The sequence below is a fragment of the Mesoplodon densirostris genome, chromosome 8, assembly GCF_025265405.1.
Source record: "Mesoplodon densirostris isolate mMesDen1 chromosome 8, mMesDen1 primary haplotype, whole genome shotgun sequence".
In the NCBI taxonomy this organism is placed as follows: domain Eukaryota; kingdom Metazoa; phylum Chordata; class Mammalia; order Artiodactyla; family Ziphiidae; genus Mesoplodon; species Mesoplodon densirostris.
In genome coordinates, this window is record NC_082668.1 from 116,230,496 (window position 1) to 116,246,935 (window position 16,440).

Sequence of the window (16,440 nt, forward strand, 5' to 3'; positions counted from 1 at the left end):
GGAAGCCCATGAAATTATTATTTTGAACTGCTGGCCCAGGAGGTTTTTTTTCTTTTTGAAGGTAAATGTCTTATTTAGCAAAATACCTTGATGAGCCAGGGAATGGTGTGGAATGAGACCATGAATGGGGTGTAGGGACCGATAAAGCTCTATGTAGCAAAATGATAAGGAGCAAGGCTGTGGAGAGGGAGTGAGCAGAAAAGCACTAGCTAAGCTCTATGGCAGGAGGCTGGGAATTGAGGAGAAGGGGCTAATTAGGAATGCCCAGCAGCTGAGGACTTGCAGGCAGAGGCTTCTAAAGGCCAAGCGCAAAGCCCTTAGACTCGGGAATATGATGCACGACCACATATCCTTTGTGGGGTTGGATTTTGGGAAGAGTGGGTGAAGTGGATTCTGTTTCACATGAGCTTGTTTCTGAAAGGAGAAGAAAGGGGGATTGAAAGTTGAGTGGGGTAGGAACTCAGCCCCAGGAATGACCACAGGAGGGAACAACAATGGGGTGGGACTGGTGGTGGGGATGGGAGCCCTAGATTTTCCTCAGGTTGGGGGATCTGATGCTTGGACAACATATACTTAATTCTCAAAGTCAGGGGCCGCTCAGCTATAATCTAAGCTGTTTTTTTAAAATTTATTTTATTGGAGATTCAAGATGGTGGAGGAGTAAGTGGACGTGGAGTTCAGATCTCTCCATGGATGCATCAGGAATACATCGACAGATGCAACAATTCTCACAGAACACCTGCTGAAAACTAGCAGAAGACCTTGGACAACAGAAAGGACTATAAGGATCCCTGCATAACTGGGTAGAATGGAAAAATAGAAGGGAGGAGGAGGAGGAGAGGAAGCAGGACAGGACCCGCACACTGGTGCGGGGGAGCTGAAGCAGAGGAAAGATTCCTGAATTCGGGGAAACCCCCTCTCTGACTGGGAAATTGACTGAGACACAGAGGAAGCATGTGAGGCTGTCAGAAGAGGGTGAAGCGGCCAATCTGTGGCAGACAGGACAGAGGGGGAAATACACAGATGGTCTGTACCGTGGCCCTACATCCCTGGACGGGGACGTGCGTTCACAGGTGTGCAAGGGGGCGGGGAGCTGGTGTATGGGGATTGGAGAACAGGCCCAGAGCGAGAACCGCTGTTGGCTGTGGGGAGACGGACCAAGGGGACAGGAGGGAGGAAATCCACAGCAGGGAATGCTACAGAGGAAGACTGGACTGCCATGGAAGCAGGGCGCTACTGCTGAGTCACATGCAGGGGGAGGAGCTGCTATTGTAATCTCTCTCTCCACGTGCCGGTGCCTGATGATGACAATAAAAGAACCCCGCTTAGGGCTGGCTCTCGTGTGCCAGCTGCCGAGCAATAAAAAAAGCTCCCTCAGAGGTGGCCCTAATGTGCTGGCTACAGGGCAATAAAAAAAAAAAAAAGCCCTTTCAGGGTTGGCCCTCGCGCACCTGCTGCCAGGCATCAGAAAAACCCCAGCCAGGGCTGGCCCTCATGTGCCTTATGCCGAACACCAGAAAAGTCCATCACTAGGGACATATCTCTTGCACCCGTGGCTGCTGGCTTCCCTACACATTTGGCGCTGCCAGGGCTCCTGCGATCCAAGCAGTCAGACCACCTCTGCGCCCAGTCCTCATAGGGGCAGACCCAAGAGCTCCAAGGCAGCCTCAGGACCAGACTCCTGTGGGGGGACCACACACAGAGGTGGGGATAAAACCAAAGCTGAACCTCAGGGATGGGGTGACTAAGAAAGAAGATCGAAAATCTTTCCATCAGCTGTACAAGCTGCAGATTAAATCTCCATGATCAGCGAGGTAGACCCTGTGTCTACAGAATATCTGAGTACACAATGAGTGTTCCCACAAATGAAAACAGTCTAGCTCTGGCAGCTGTGGACTTTGGGGGCACCACATGCAGGAACTGGGCCAGATCAGAGTCTGAGGGGTCACCACAGGGCCCACAGCAGGTCCAGAGACCAGCCCAGAAGCAGAGGAGGGCATCCTGGGGAGGTGGAGGAGGGCTGTGGCTCACGGCGTGTGCAAGGACACTTACAGTGTAGACCCCAGGGAAACAAAATTATTACTATTAACTTTATTATGTTTTGATTCATTCTGTTGTTGGTTCTATTTTTTTTTGGTTTATTTCTTTTTCTTTCTTTGTCATTCTAGTTTTTTGTTTTGTTTTGTTTTTAGTCTTTTGGGATCTCTGTGTTTTATAACATTTTTATTTTTTATTTTTTTTATACATTTCTATTTTTACTTTGCTTTTCTGTTGCTCTGTGTTCTTTTCCCTTATTTTTTTCTTCCTATTTTTTTACATATAAATATATATATCTATGTGTGTATATATATATATTTGTTTCCATTTCTATTTTGCCTTCTGCTGTCCTGTGTTTTTCCCCTTTTTATGTTATTTTATTATTATTATTTTTAAAATCATTTTTATTGGTTGTTCTGCTTCCTTGCTTTATTCTTCAGCTGGCACACTGCTTTTCTTTTGTTCTTAGGTTGTGTGTTTTTGTTAGTTTTAACCCTAATTGTTTGATTTCATTTTTGAGTTCTTCTATTTGTCTAGTTGTTCTTTTTCTTTTATTTGGCTCTGTTTTTGTTTCTTTTATGTGTGTGTGTTTCCTAGTTTCTTGTTTTGTTTGTTTGATTTTGTTTTTACCATTTCTTCAGGGTTTTCTCTTTTTATTTTAATATACTTTCTTTATTTATTTTTATTTTTTGTAGTTCTGTTTCTACGTTGCTTTTCCGTTGTTCTATGTTCTATTCCCTTTCTCTTTTTCTTTTTTTAAATAACATTTCTGGCAGTTTGTTTTGTTTCTTTGCTTCATTCTCCAGTTGGCATTCTGCTTTGGTTTTGTTTCTTGGTTTGGGGTTTTTGTCAGCTTCCTTCTTAATTGTTTGATTTTGTTCTTGGGTTCCTTTGTTTCTCTGGTTGTTCTCTTGCTTTTTGTTTTATTTGGTTCTGTTTTTGCTTCTTTTGTGTGAATGTGTGTTTCCTTGTTTCTGTTTCTGTTTGTTTGATTTTACTTTTTACCGTTTGTCAGGGGTTTTGTTAGTCTTTTTTTTTTTTAATCCCCTTTATTGCTGGGACAAGTGACTTGCGGGGTCTTGGTCCCTTGACCACAAGTCGGGCCTGAGGCTCTGGAGTGGGCGAACCAAGTCCAGGATGCTGGACCACTAGAGAATCCCCGGCCCCAGAGAAGATTAATTGCCGAGAGCTCTCATGGAAGCATCTATCTGAATCCAAGACCTGGCTCCACCCACCTGCCAGCAGCTCCCAGTGCCAGACGTCTCACACCAAACAACAAACAAGACAGGAACACAAACCCACCCATCAGCACACAGACTTCCTAATATCATACTAAGCTCACAGACACCCCAAAACACACCACCTGACATGGCCCTGCTCATCAGAGGGAAAACACTCAGCTCCACCAACGAGAATGCAGGCACCGGTCCCTCCCATCAGGAAGCCTACACAAGACACTGGACCAACCCCACCACAGGGGGCAGAGAACAGAAGCAAAAGGAACTAAAACCCTGCACCCTAGGGAAAGGAGACCTCAAATAGTGTAAATTAGACAAAATGAGAGGACAGAGAAATATCCTACATGCAAAAGAGCAAGATAAAAACCCATAAGACAGAATAAATGAAGAAGAAATAGGCAAACTACCCAAAAAAGAATTCAGAGTAATGATAGTAAGGATGATCCAAAATCTTGGAAATGGAATGGAGAAAAGACAAGAAACGTTTAACAAGAAACTAGAAGAATGAAAGAGCAAACAAACAGTAATGAACAACACGATAACTGAAATTAAAAATACTCTAAAAGGAATCAGTAGCAGAATAACTGAGGCAGAAGAACGGATAAGTGACCTGGAAGACAGAATGGTGGAGATAACTGTTGCAGAGCAGAATAAAGAATCAAAAGAATGGAGGACAGTCTCAGAGACCTCTGGGACAGCATTAAGTGCACCAATATTCAAATTATAGGCGTCCCAGAAGAAGAAGTAAAAAAGGAAGGGTCTGAGAAAATATATGAAGGGATTATAGTTGAAAACTTCCCCAACATGGGAAAGGAAATAGTCAATCAAGTCCAGGAAGTACAGAGAGTCCCATACAGGATAAATCCAAGGAGAAACACTCTGAGACACATATTAATCAAGCTAACAAAGAGTAAACACAAAGAAAAAATATTAAAAGCGGCAAGGGAAAAGCAACAAATACCATAAAAGGGAATCCCCATAAGGTTAACAGCTGATCTTTCAGCAGAAATTCTACAGGCCAGAAGGGAGTGCAAAATATATTTAAAGTAATGAAAGGGAAAATCCTACAACCAAGATTACTCTGCTCAGCAAAGGTCTCGTTCAGATTTGATGGAGAAATTATAACCTTTACAGACAAGCAAAAGCTAAGAGAATTCAGCACCACCAAACCAGCTTTACAACAAATGCTAAAGGAACTTCTCTAGGCAGGAAACACAAGAGAAGGAAAGGACTTACAAAAACAAATGCAAAACAATTAAGAGAATGGTAATAGGAACATACATGTCAATAATTACCTTAAATGTAAATGGATGAAGTGCCCCAAGCAAAATACACAGACTGGCTGAATGGATACAAAACCAAGACCCGTATATATAGTGCCTAAAAGAGACCCACTTCAGACCTAGGGACACATACAGACTGAAAGTGAGGGGATGGAAAAAGATATTCCATGCAAATGGAAATCAAAAGAACGCTGGAGTAGCAATACTCAGACAAAATAGACTTTAAAATAAAGACTATTACAAGAGACAAGGATATATAATGATCAAGGGATCAATCCAAGAAGAAGATATAACAATAGTAAATATCTATGCACCCAACAAAGGAGCACCTCAATACATAAGGAAATTGCTAACAGCCATAAAAGGGAAATCGACAGTAACACAATACTAGTAGGGGACTTTAACACCGCACTTTCACCAATGGACAGATCAACCAAACAGGAAATAAATAAGGAAACACAAGCTTTAATGACACATTTGGCTAGATGGGCTTAATTGATATTTATGGGACATTCCATCCAAAAAAAACAGAAACACTCTCTTTTCAACTGCACACAGAACATTCTCCAGGATAGATCACATCTTGGGTCACAAATCAAGCCTCAGTAAATTTAAGAAAACTGAAATCGTATCAAGTATCTTTTCCAACCACAACACTATGAGACTAGATATCAATTACAGGAAAGAAAACAGTAAAAAATACAAACACAAAATCAAAGAGGAAATCAAAAAATACCTAGAAACAAGTGACAATGAAAATACAACGACCCAAAACCTATAACCTATGGTATGTAGCAAAAGCAGTTCTAAGAGGGAAGTTTATAGCAATACAATCCTACCTTAAGAAACAAGAAACATCTCAAATAAACAACCTAACCTTATACCTAATACAATTAGAGAAAGAAGGACAAAAAGAAAAAGCTCAAGTTAGCAGAAGGAAAGAAATCATAAAGATGAGATGAGAAATTAATGAAAAAGAAGTGAAGGAAAAAATAGCAAAGATCAATAAAACTAAAAGCTGGTTTTTTGAGAAGATAAACAAAATTGACAAACCATTAGCCAGACTCATCGGGAAAAAAAGGGAGAAGACTCAAATCAACAGAATTAGAAATGAAAAAGGAGAAGTAACAATTTACACTACAGAAATAGAAAGGATCAAGAGAGACTACTACAAGCAACTATATGCCAATGAAATGGAAAACCTGGAAGAACTGGACAAATTCTTAGAAAAGTACAACCTTCCAAGACTGAACCAGGAAGAAATGGAAACAAGAAGAGATGAATCACAAGCACTGAAATTGAAAGTGCGATTAAAAATCATACAACAAACAAAAGCCCAGGGCCTGATGGCTTCACAGGCGAACTATGTCAAATATTTAGAGAAAAGCTAACACCAATCCTTCTCAAACTCTTCCAAAATATAGCAGAGGGAGGAACACTCCCAAAATCATTCTATGAGGCCACCATCACCCTGACATGAAAACCAGACAAAGATGTCACAAAAAAAAGAAAACAACAGACCAATATCACTGATGAACATAGATGCAAAAATCCTCAACAAAATACTAGCAAAAGAATCCAACAGTACATTAAAAGGATCATACAACATGATCAAGTGGGGTTTATCCCAGGAATGCAAGGATTCTTCAATATATGCAAATCAGTCAGTGTGATACACCACATTAACAAACTGAAGGATAAAAACCATATGATAATCTCAAGAGATGCAGAAAAATCTTTTACCAAACTTCAACACCCATTTATGATAAAAACTTGCCAGAAAGTAAGCATAGAGGGAACTTTACTAAACATAATAAAAGCATATATGACAAACCCACAGCCAACATCATTCTCACTGGCGAAAAACTGAAAGCATTTCCTCTAAGATCAGGAACAAGACAAGGGTGCCCAGTCTCACCACTATTATTCAACATAGTTTTGGAAGTTTTAGCCACAGCAATCTGAGAAGAAAAAGAAATTAAAGGAATCCAAATTGGAAAAGAAGAAGTAAAATTGTCACTGTTTGAAGATGTCATGATACTATGCATAGAAAATCCTAAAGATGCCACCAGAAAACTACTAGACCTAATCAATGAATTTGGTAAAGTAGCAAGATACAAAATTAATGCATAGAAATCTCTTGCATTCCTATACACTAACTATGAAAAATCAGAAAGAGAAATCAAGGAAACACTCCCATTTACCACTGCAACAAAATGAGTAAAATACCTAGGAATAAACCTACATAAGGAGGCAAAAGACCTGTATGCAGAAAACTATAAGACAGTGATGAAAGAAATCAAAGATGATATAAACAGAAGGAAAGATATACCATGTTCTTGGATTGGAAGAATCAACACTGTGAAAATGAATACTACCCAAAGCAATCTACAGATTCAATGCAATCCCTATCAAATTAGCAATGGCATTTTTCACAGAAATAAAACAAAAAATTTCCCTATTTGTATGGAAACACAAAAGACCCCAAATAGCCAAAGCAATCTTGAGAAAGAAAAACAGCTTGAGGAATCAGGCTCCCTGACTTCAGACTATACTACAAAGCAACAGTAATCAAGAAAGTATGGTACTGGCACAAAAACAGAAACACAGATGAATGGAACAGGATAGAAAGCCCAGAGATAAACCCATGCACATATGGTCACCTTATCTTTGACAAAGGAGGCAAGAATATACAATGAAGAAAAGACAACCTCTTTAATAAGTGGAGTTGGGAAAACTGGACAGCTACATGTAAAAGAATGAAATTAGAACACTCCCTAACACCATACAAAAAAATAAACTCAAAGTGGAGTAAAGACCTAAATGTAAGGCCAGACACTATCAAACTCTTAGAGGATAACATAGGCAGAACACTCTATGACATAAATCACAGCAAGATCCTTTTTGACCCACCTTCTAGAGTAATGGAAATAAAAAATAAACAAATGGGACCTAATGAAACTTAAAAGCTTTTGCACAGCAAAGGAAACCATAAACAAGATGAAAAGACGACCCTTAGAATGGGAGAATATATTTGCAAATGAAGCAACTGACAAAGGATTAATCTCCAAAATATACAAGCAGCTCATGTACCTCAATATCAAAAAACAAACAACCCAATCCAAAAATGGGCAGAAGACCTAAATAGACATTTCTCCAAAGAAGATATATAGATTGCCAGCAAACACATGAAAGAATGCTCAACATCACTAATCATTAGAGAAATGCAAATCAAAACTACAATGAGGTATCCCCTCACACTGGTCAGAATGGCCATCATCAAAAAATCTACAAACAGTAAATGCCGGAGAGGGTGTGGAGAAAGGGAACCCTCCTGCACTGTTGGTTGTAATGTAAATTGATACACCCACTATGGAGAACAGTATGGAGGTTCCTTAAAAAACTAAAAATAGAACAATCCCACTACTGGGCATATACCTTGAGAAAACCATAATTCAAAAAGATGTATATACCACAATGTTCATTGAAGCACTACTTACAATTTCTAGGACATGGAAACAACCTAAATGTCCATCGACAGATGAATGGATAAAGAAGATGGTGCATATACATACAATGGAATATTACTCAGCCATGAAAGGAATGAAATTGAATTATTTGTAATGAGGTGGATGGACCTAGAGTCTGTCATACAGAGTGAAGTAAGTCAGAAAGAGAAAAACAAATACCATATGCTAACACACATATATGGAATCTAAAAAACGGTACTGATGAACCTAGTGGCAGGGCAGGAATAAAAATGCAGACATAAAGAACAGACTTGAGCACACAGTGGAGGAAGGGTAAGCTGGGACAAAGTGAGAGAGTGGCATGGACATATATACACTACCAAATGTAAAATAGATAGCTAGTGGGAAGAAGCCACATAGCACAGGGAGATGAGCTAGGTACTCTGTGACCACCTAGAGGGGTGGGAAAGGGAGGGTGGGAGGGAGACGCAGGAGGGAGGGGATATGGGGATATATGTATACTTATAGCTGATTCACTTTGTTGTACAACAGAAACTAACACAACATTGTAAAGCAATTATACTCCAATAAAGATATTAAAAAAATAAAATTTATTTTATTCATGTACAGTTGATTTACAGTGTTGTGTTAATTTCTGTATGGCAAAGTGACTCAGTTACACATATATATAAACACACATTCTTTTTCATATTCTTTTCCATTATGGTTTATCACAGGATACTGAATACAGTTCTCTGTGCTATACAGTAGGACCTTGTTGTTTATCCATTCTATATATAATAGTTTGCAACTGCTAATCTCAAACTACCAATCCATTCCTCCCTAGGCTGGTTTTGAATAACATAGTGATATTCACCAAGAACACAATATTAAAAGTAAATTTGTGTTGCTTCTTTTCTGCACCTTCTTGGGACCTGTTTGTGGAGCAGGAATTCAGGAAATCTGTTTTCCATCACCCTGACAACCATCCCTCCTCTCTGCTCCTACCACACCAGGGGCCAAGGGATTAAGGTACACAAATATGTTTCAAAAATACACTGATGGAAAATAGTTTTGTTTTTCTAAAATCTTGCTGTATGACATCAAAATTCACCCAAATAATTTTGAAGCATTATGGTTAATTCACCTGCAATCTTGCAAAAGAGCATATTGTTCAAGTGTATAAATCTATGTAGGGGGTCTGTGACCAGCTGTGATTACGATCTGTCAAAAGCAGCCCTCTGTCTTCTCACAGTAATTGCTAACTTATGCAAAGGATTCTATACAGAGAACACAAATAGTAAATTTTTAAAAATCAAATAAAGTAAAATGAAATTCATATGAAAATCAGATGATGTATGAGTGCGTGTGTATGTGGGGTATGTCTACATGTGATACGATTCTTTTTATTACCTGTTTAAGTAGACAATAGTGAGATTTGGGAGGAAAGAGAGAGTTCATTTACTGTTGAGCAAAGAATTTTACAGAACAAGATATGACACTGTGACTAGAGGACATTACTTTAGAAAATAAAATACGTTTGTAAATTAAAATTGCAGGGCTTCATGGCATTTAGAGATATCATCTATTGCATCCAAATGATGCTGGAGGCAAGAGTTGCTGCCTGAAGTGTAAAGATCTCTGTGAAAGGAAAAAAAAATGGTGCTTCTCATTTACTCAGTGAGAGTTTAAGAAACATTTGCTGCCAAAGGTATTTTTAAACTACTTTTAGCTTGATTAAATAAAATGTCCTTCACAAAGTTGTCTCAGTGACAATTAGATGAACTAAAAGCAATGTGCACCGCAATCATCAACAAAACTAACAATTTAAGTATACGGTTCTAGGGAAATAAACTGTAATATCAACTCCTTCCTACTATTAAATCCAGTTAATTCAACCTCAAGACAAAGCCATGAGTTCTCAAAACTCTCAGACAACCACCTCGGTTTCCTTAGAGAAGGCTTTCCCACTTTTCATGGTGATTATATTAAAAACGATAAAAGTATGAGAACCTTTGGGGAAACAGGGGTGATTATTGGCCCTTTGCTGAAAAGGAACCATCAGAGGTTCCCTCAGTTGATCTCTCTTCTGTCCCATACATGACATAATGCACTTAAGTCACTCCTGTGTAGAGCAGCTGAAGTTTTTCATTCATAGTTCTTATAATAATCATTGCATTCAGATAAATGGGGGAAAAATCATGTAAGGAAAGGCAGGAGCCTTGGAGTAGGAGGAGAGAAAAGACCATATGCCAGGCACTGCTGTACAAATATTAACTCACTTAACCCTCGATACTTCTCTGTAAGGAAAGTTACTATTATCACCCCCAGTTTTGCATTTGAGGAAACAGACATACAGAGAGCCTAATTAATTTGTCTAAGGTTTCAAAACTAGAAAATAATAGAACTGAGATTCAAACCGAACTCCAAAGTGCATAATCTTATTTATTTTGCTTCACTATTGCTGAGGAAATTAAGTAAAAATGGCATGCACCTACAGACAAGGTGGTAGGTTAGGGTTAGGGTCAGGATTGCAGAAACCAACTGTAGAAAACAAGATCTCTCGAGGTCTTACTTCTTCACATTACTGCAGGAAGTTTCAGGATTCTGTAGACACTATGGAAGAACTACATTTTTAGATACTGGCTAACAGTCCTTTGTGCCTAGTTTAAGAAAAGGTGGGCTTACCATAGTCCTTGATTAAAAATGATTACCCAGTTCTATATGCAAACAGAACATTTATTAAAGTAGGGAAGCCAACTCATGGAAAAAGCCATCTTTGCTAGATCTTTCAGCATGTGATCTAATAACTGAAATGCTCTCTGAGGACTGCTATAAATATTCAGGAATTAACACTCTAAGTGATGTCAAATGCCACTAAGTAATAGACCAGAGTTTTCAAACTGTTTTGGAGGACTACAGTGGTTGAAAACCCTCCTTAAAGCACCCCTTAGCTCAACTTCACCTCTATTTTTATATGTCTTACATGGTGCACTTCTGCACAAGCTTTTTTTTTTGAAGAAATAGCTCTACTGCTTAAAATTATTTTTCTTACAATCGCCCTTACATAGTATTCAATATTTTGTTTATTCATTCACTTATTTGATCATTAGGCATTGGGAAACAAAGCAAAATATCACATAGCCCTTCCCTCAAGGAACTTGCAATTTTAGGGAAACTGATCCAGTTTGAGGGTCAAACTGAAAGTAAAATGAATTATTGATCTATGCACTTTTTTAAGGCAGTACAATCATAGCCACTAGGTCAAGACTCTTTCAGGGTCACAAATTTTAACTTTGCTCATCATTGACAAAGGCATCCCAATGGGAGCTACTAGATCCTATTAGTCTGGGAGAACTAAGAAAGGAAGATTTATATTTACTCAAAAGTGGGGCCAATACAAGAAGCAGAACACGGTGATTTTTCTGTCAACGTGTAAAAATGGTTCCATTTCTTACCTCTAGAGCCTTCAATCTTTCTAACAGCAATTTGGTCTTTTCTTTCCCCTCATCTGCACTGCTGCCTTCACTCCTTGAATCCTCATCTACCACCATGTGACGGTCTTCCAAAGCTTCCTTGTGTTTTCTCTCTTCCTCTGACAGTTTTTCCTGAAGCAAGAAAGAATTGTTGTTTTCAATCATCTCCACTGAAAAATAAGCAAGAGTTTAAGGTTGAGAAGTTTGGAACCTCCCTACTCTTTTTGCATTCTTTCCAGGGCTGAGGTAGAGAAAGTTTTGCTAAACAAATTCTGAGTGGGGCTTATATTAGTAAACACAGTAGATAATTTTAATGAATCTTGGTGGGACAAGTCATTGAGTCACCACCACTGAATGCACATGTCCTCTGCTCTGCTGGAGAAGTGACCGAGCCCATAAAAACGGTAGGTGGAGTCATGTGGTTAATCCATTTTTATATGCAGCATGAAATTCAGCTGTGCTCTAAACTGGGGAAGAAGAAGTCAACCTTGATACCTTGACTTGTGAACAGCTTAGCTCCTCAAAGTAAGATCATCAAAGTCACTGGACATGCAACCATTCAATTCATTTAACGGAAAAGAAAATATCACAAAATATTGAAATGATAATGATTTCAGAATTCTAAGCTGAAACCATTTAGTTGCTTTGGCTCACCAATGACATGGCTCTTAAGGGCCCTACAGTCCCCTTTCTAACACTCCAGGATTTGTACTATAGCCTTGAGGCAGACATAAAATGTTATCTTGTCTTCCCTCCCTGCTTGCTGGAGGTTCCTCACTCAACCTTGTCTCTGGCAGCTCTTTGGAAGTTGAGAAGTATTAATTTGAGCCTCATGATTGGCTCTTGTTTTCAAGGGAAAAAGAAATGTCAAGAGCCTATCATATGAAAATAAAATTGCATCCATTTTTGTACATACATCAAGACACCGTGCCACAGAATCAGGTGACATCATTCCCTCATACTTTTTAATTCTAACCACAATGCTGCAGACATCTTTGTATTAAAAACAGCTGGTTGGCAACCATGTCGGCTAAACTGTATTATCAATGGTGAGAGGCTTCTTTATATTTACCATTAAACTAAGATCATTTGCAAATACAGAAGCACAAAAAATATGATTCTTAACCTTTAAGCACTTAAAAAAATCTACTGAGAAAAGAACAGCATAAGTGGGGAAAAAAAAACAGGTTTTCAAACTGTGTTCACGAAAGTACTTTCAAAGTCCTGAAATTATTTAACTTATTTTTTGAAAATAAGGTATGAAGTAAGTAAAAACGTCAACGTATATGTACACATATATAAGTATACATGTGTATGTATAGATATATAAAACACTGGAGACTACATAGAAACTTGACCCATGTTAATCTATACAGATAAACAGGTGTTAATCTCTTTCCTACAGATTTCAAGATATAATTTCCATTTCTTTATATGAATGTGCAACTGACCAGGCAGGTGATAGCTCTTTATGAAATCAGGCGTGGGCAAGTCCACATACAACGTAAAGGTGTGTTCACTTCTGCAGCAGGTGTAAGTTCAGCTCAGATTCATGCTCAGCAAGTTTAATGTACAGATCCTCAGGCCGGGACAAAAATCCAGGTTATGACTATATTTTTACACCTTTGATCCTTTAAGATTTGTTCACTCAGCAGACTTTCATTTCCAAGATAAGAAACTTGAAATCTGCAGAGTTACCAACACAATTTTGAAATAAAGAGGTCCTTCTACTTCTCTTTCAAGATTTGGGATCACTGTAATTAAACACTAAATTGGAACTGTAAAGCAAGCTTTTAAAAAATATCACCTAGGGAGGGACCTTCAAGATGGCAGAGGAGTAAGATGTGGAGATCCCCTTCCTCCCCACAGATACATCAGAAATTCATCTACACATGGAACAACTCCTACAGAACACCTACTGAACGCTGGCAGAAGACCTCAGACTCCCCAAAAGGCAAGAAACTCCCCACGTACCTGGGTGGGGCAAAAGAATAAAGAATAAACAGAGACAAAAGGATAGGGACGGGACCTGCACCAGTGGGAGGGAGCCGTGAAGGAGGAAAGGTTTCCACACACTAGAAGCCCCTTCGTGGGCGGAGACTGGGGGTAGCGGAGCGGGGGAAGCTTCGGAGCCGCGGAGGAGAGCGCAGCAACAGGGGTGTGGAGGGCAAAGCGGAGAGATTCCCGCACAGAGGATCGGTGCTGACCAGCACTCACCAGCCCGAGAGGCTTGTCTGCTCCCCTGCCGGGGCGGGCGGGGCTGGGAGCTGAGGCTCGGGCTTCGGTCGGAGCACAGGGAGAGGACTGGGGTTGGCGGCGTGAACACAGCCTGAAGGGGTTAGTGCGCCATGGCTGGCCGGGAGGGAGTCCAGGAAAACGTCTGGAGCTGCCGAAAAGGCAAGAGACCATTGTATCGGGGTGCACGAGGAGACGGGATTCAGAGCACTGCCTAAATGAGCTCCAGAGACAGGCTCGAGCTGCAGCTATCTGCATGGACACCAGAGATGGGCATGACAAGCTAAGGCTGCTTCTGCAGCCACCAAGAAGCCTGTGTGCGAGCACAGGTCACTCTCCACACCTCCCCTCCCAGGAGCCTGTGCAGCCTGCCACTGCCAGGGTCCCGTGATCCAGGGACAACTTCCCCGGGAGAACACATAGCGCCTCAGGATGGTGCAACATCACGCCGGCCTCTGCCATCGCAGGCTAAACCCCGCACTCCGTACCCCTCCCTCCCCCCGGCCTGAGTGAGCCAGAGCCCCGGACCCAGCTCCTCCTTTAACCCCCTCCTGTCTGGGCGAAGAACAGACGCCCTCAGGAGACCTACATGCAGAGCCGGGGCCAAATCCAAAGCTGAACCCCAGGAGCTGTGTGAACAAAGAAGAGAAAGGGAAATCTCTCCCAGCAGCCTCAGGAGCAGCAGATTAAATCTCCACAATCAACTTGATGTGCCCTGCATCTGTGGAATACCTGAATAGACAACGAATCATCCCAAAATTGAGGTGGTGGATTTAGGAGCAACTATAGACTTGGGGTTTGCTTTCTGCATCTAATTTATTTCTGGTTTTATGTTTATCTTAGTCTAGTATTTAAAGCTTATTATCATTGGTAGATTTGTTTATTGATTTGGTTGCTTTATTCTTTTTTTTTAAATATATAATATATATATTTTTCCTTTTTCTCTTTTCCTGAGTGTGTATGTGTATGCTTCTTTCTGTGATTTCATCTGTATAGTTTTGCTTTTACAATTTGTCCTAGGGTTCTGCTTGTCCGTTTTTTTTTGTTTGTTTGTTTTGTTTTTTGTATAGTTTTTAGTGCTTGTTATTGCTGGATTTGGTTTTAGGTCTGGCTGCTCTCTTCTTTCTTTTTCTTATTAACTTTAAAAATTTTTAATAATATATTTTTAAATTTTTTATTTTAATAACTATTTTCTGTTCCTTCTTCCTCCCCCCCTCCCTCCCTCTCTCCCTCCTTCTCTCCCCCTCTCTCTCTCTTTCTATCTTTCTCTTTTTCTTTCTTTCTCCCTTTTCTTCTGAGCCATGTGGCTGACAGGGTTGTGGTGCTCTGGTCGGGTGTCAGGCCTGAGCCTCTGAGGTTGGGGAACTGAGTTCAGAACATTGGACCACCAGAGACCTCCTGGCTCCAAGTAATATCAAACGCCAAAAGCTCTCCCAGAGATCTCCATCTCAACACTAAGACCCAGCTCCACTCCATGACAAGCAAGCTACAGTACAGGACACCCTATGCCAAACAACTAGCAAGACAGGAACACAACCCCACCCATTAGCAGAGAGGCTGCCTAAAATCATAATAAGGTCACAGACACCCCAAAACACATAACCAGATGCAGTCCTACCCACAAGAAAGACAAGATCCAGCCTCATCCACCAGAACACAGGCATCAGTCCCCTCCACCAGGAAGCTGACACAACCCACTCAACCAACTTTAGCCACTGGGGACAGACACCAAAAACAACGGGAACTATGAACCTGCAGCCTGCAAAAAGGAGACCCCAAACACAGTAAGTTAAGCAAAATGAAAAAATGGAGAAATACACAGCAGATGAAGGAGCAAGGTAAAAACCCACCAGACCAAACAAGTGAAGAGTAAATAGGCAGCCTACCTAAAAAGAACTCAGAGTAATGTTAGTAAAGATGATTCAAAATCTTGGAAATAGAATGGAGAAAATTCAAGAAGCATTTAACAAGGACCTAGAAGAACTAAAGAGCAAACAAACAATGATGAACAACACAATAAATGAAATGAAAAAATACTCTAGAAGGGATCAATAGCAGAATAACTGAGGCAGAAGAACGGGTAAGTGACCTGGAAGTTAAAATAGTGGAAATAACTGCTGCAGAGCAGAATAGAGAAAAAAGAATGAAAAGAACTGAGGACAGTCTCAGAGATGTCTGGGACAACATTAAATGCACCAACATTCAAATTACAGGTGTCGCAGAAGAAGAAGAAAAAAAGAAAGGGTCTGAGAAAATATTTGAAGAGATTATAGTTGAAAACTTCCCTATATGGGGAAGTAAACAGTCAATCAAGTTCGGGAAGTGCAGAGAGTCCCATACAGGATAAATCCGACAAGAAACACACCAAGACACATATTAATCAAACTATCAACAACTAAATACAAAGAAAAAATATTAAAAGCAGCAAGGGAAAAGCAACAAATAACATACCAGGGAATCTCCATAAGGTTAACAGCTGATCTTTCAGCAGAAACTCTGCAAGCCAGAAGGAAGTAGCAGGACATATTTAAGTGATGAAAGGGAAACACCTTACAACCAAGATTACTCTACGCAGCAAGGATCTCATTCAGATTCAATGGAGAAATTAAAACCTTTACAGGCAAGCAAAAGTTAAGAGAATTCAGCACCACCAAACCAGCTTTACAACAAATGCTAAAGGAACTTCTCTAGGCAGGAAACA

At 40.1% G+C, this 16,440-nt stretch overlaps 1 protein-coding gene across 2 annotated transcripts in view; it reads right to left on the reverse strand.

Moving 5' to 3' along the window:
- NCKAP5 (NCK associated protein 5) overlaps positions 1-16,440 on the reverse strand; it is a 991,644-nt gene that overhangs the window by 287,715 nt on the left and 687,489 nt on the right. For both annotated transcript variants that reach the window (XM_060106265.1, XM_060106266.1), the window contains exon 7: positions 11,487-11,636. In XM_060106265.1, the coding sequence (XP_059962248.1) occupies positions 11,487-11,636 (150 nt within the window). The remainder of the gene's footprint in view (positions 1-11,486; positions 11,637-16,440) is intronic.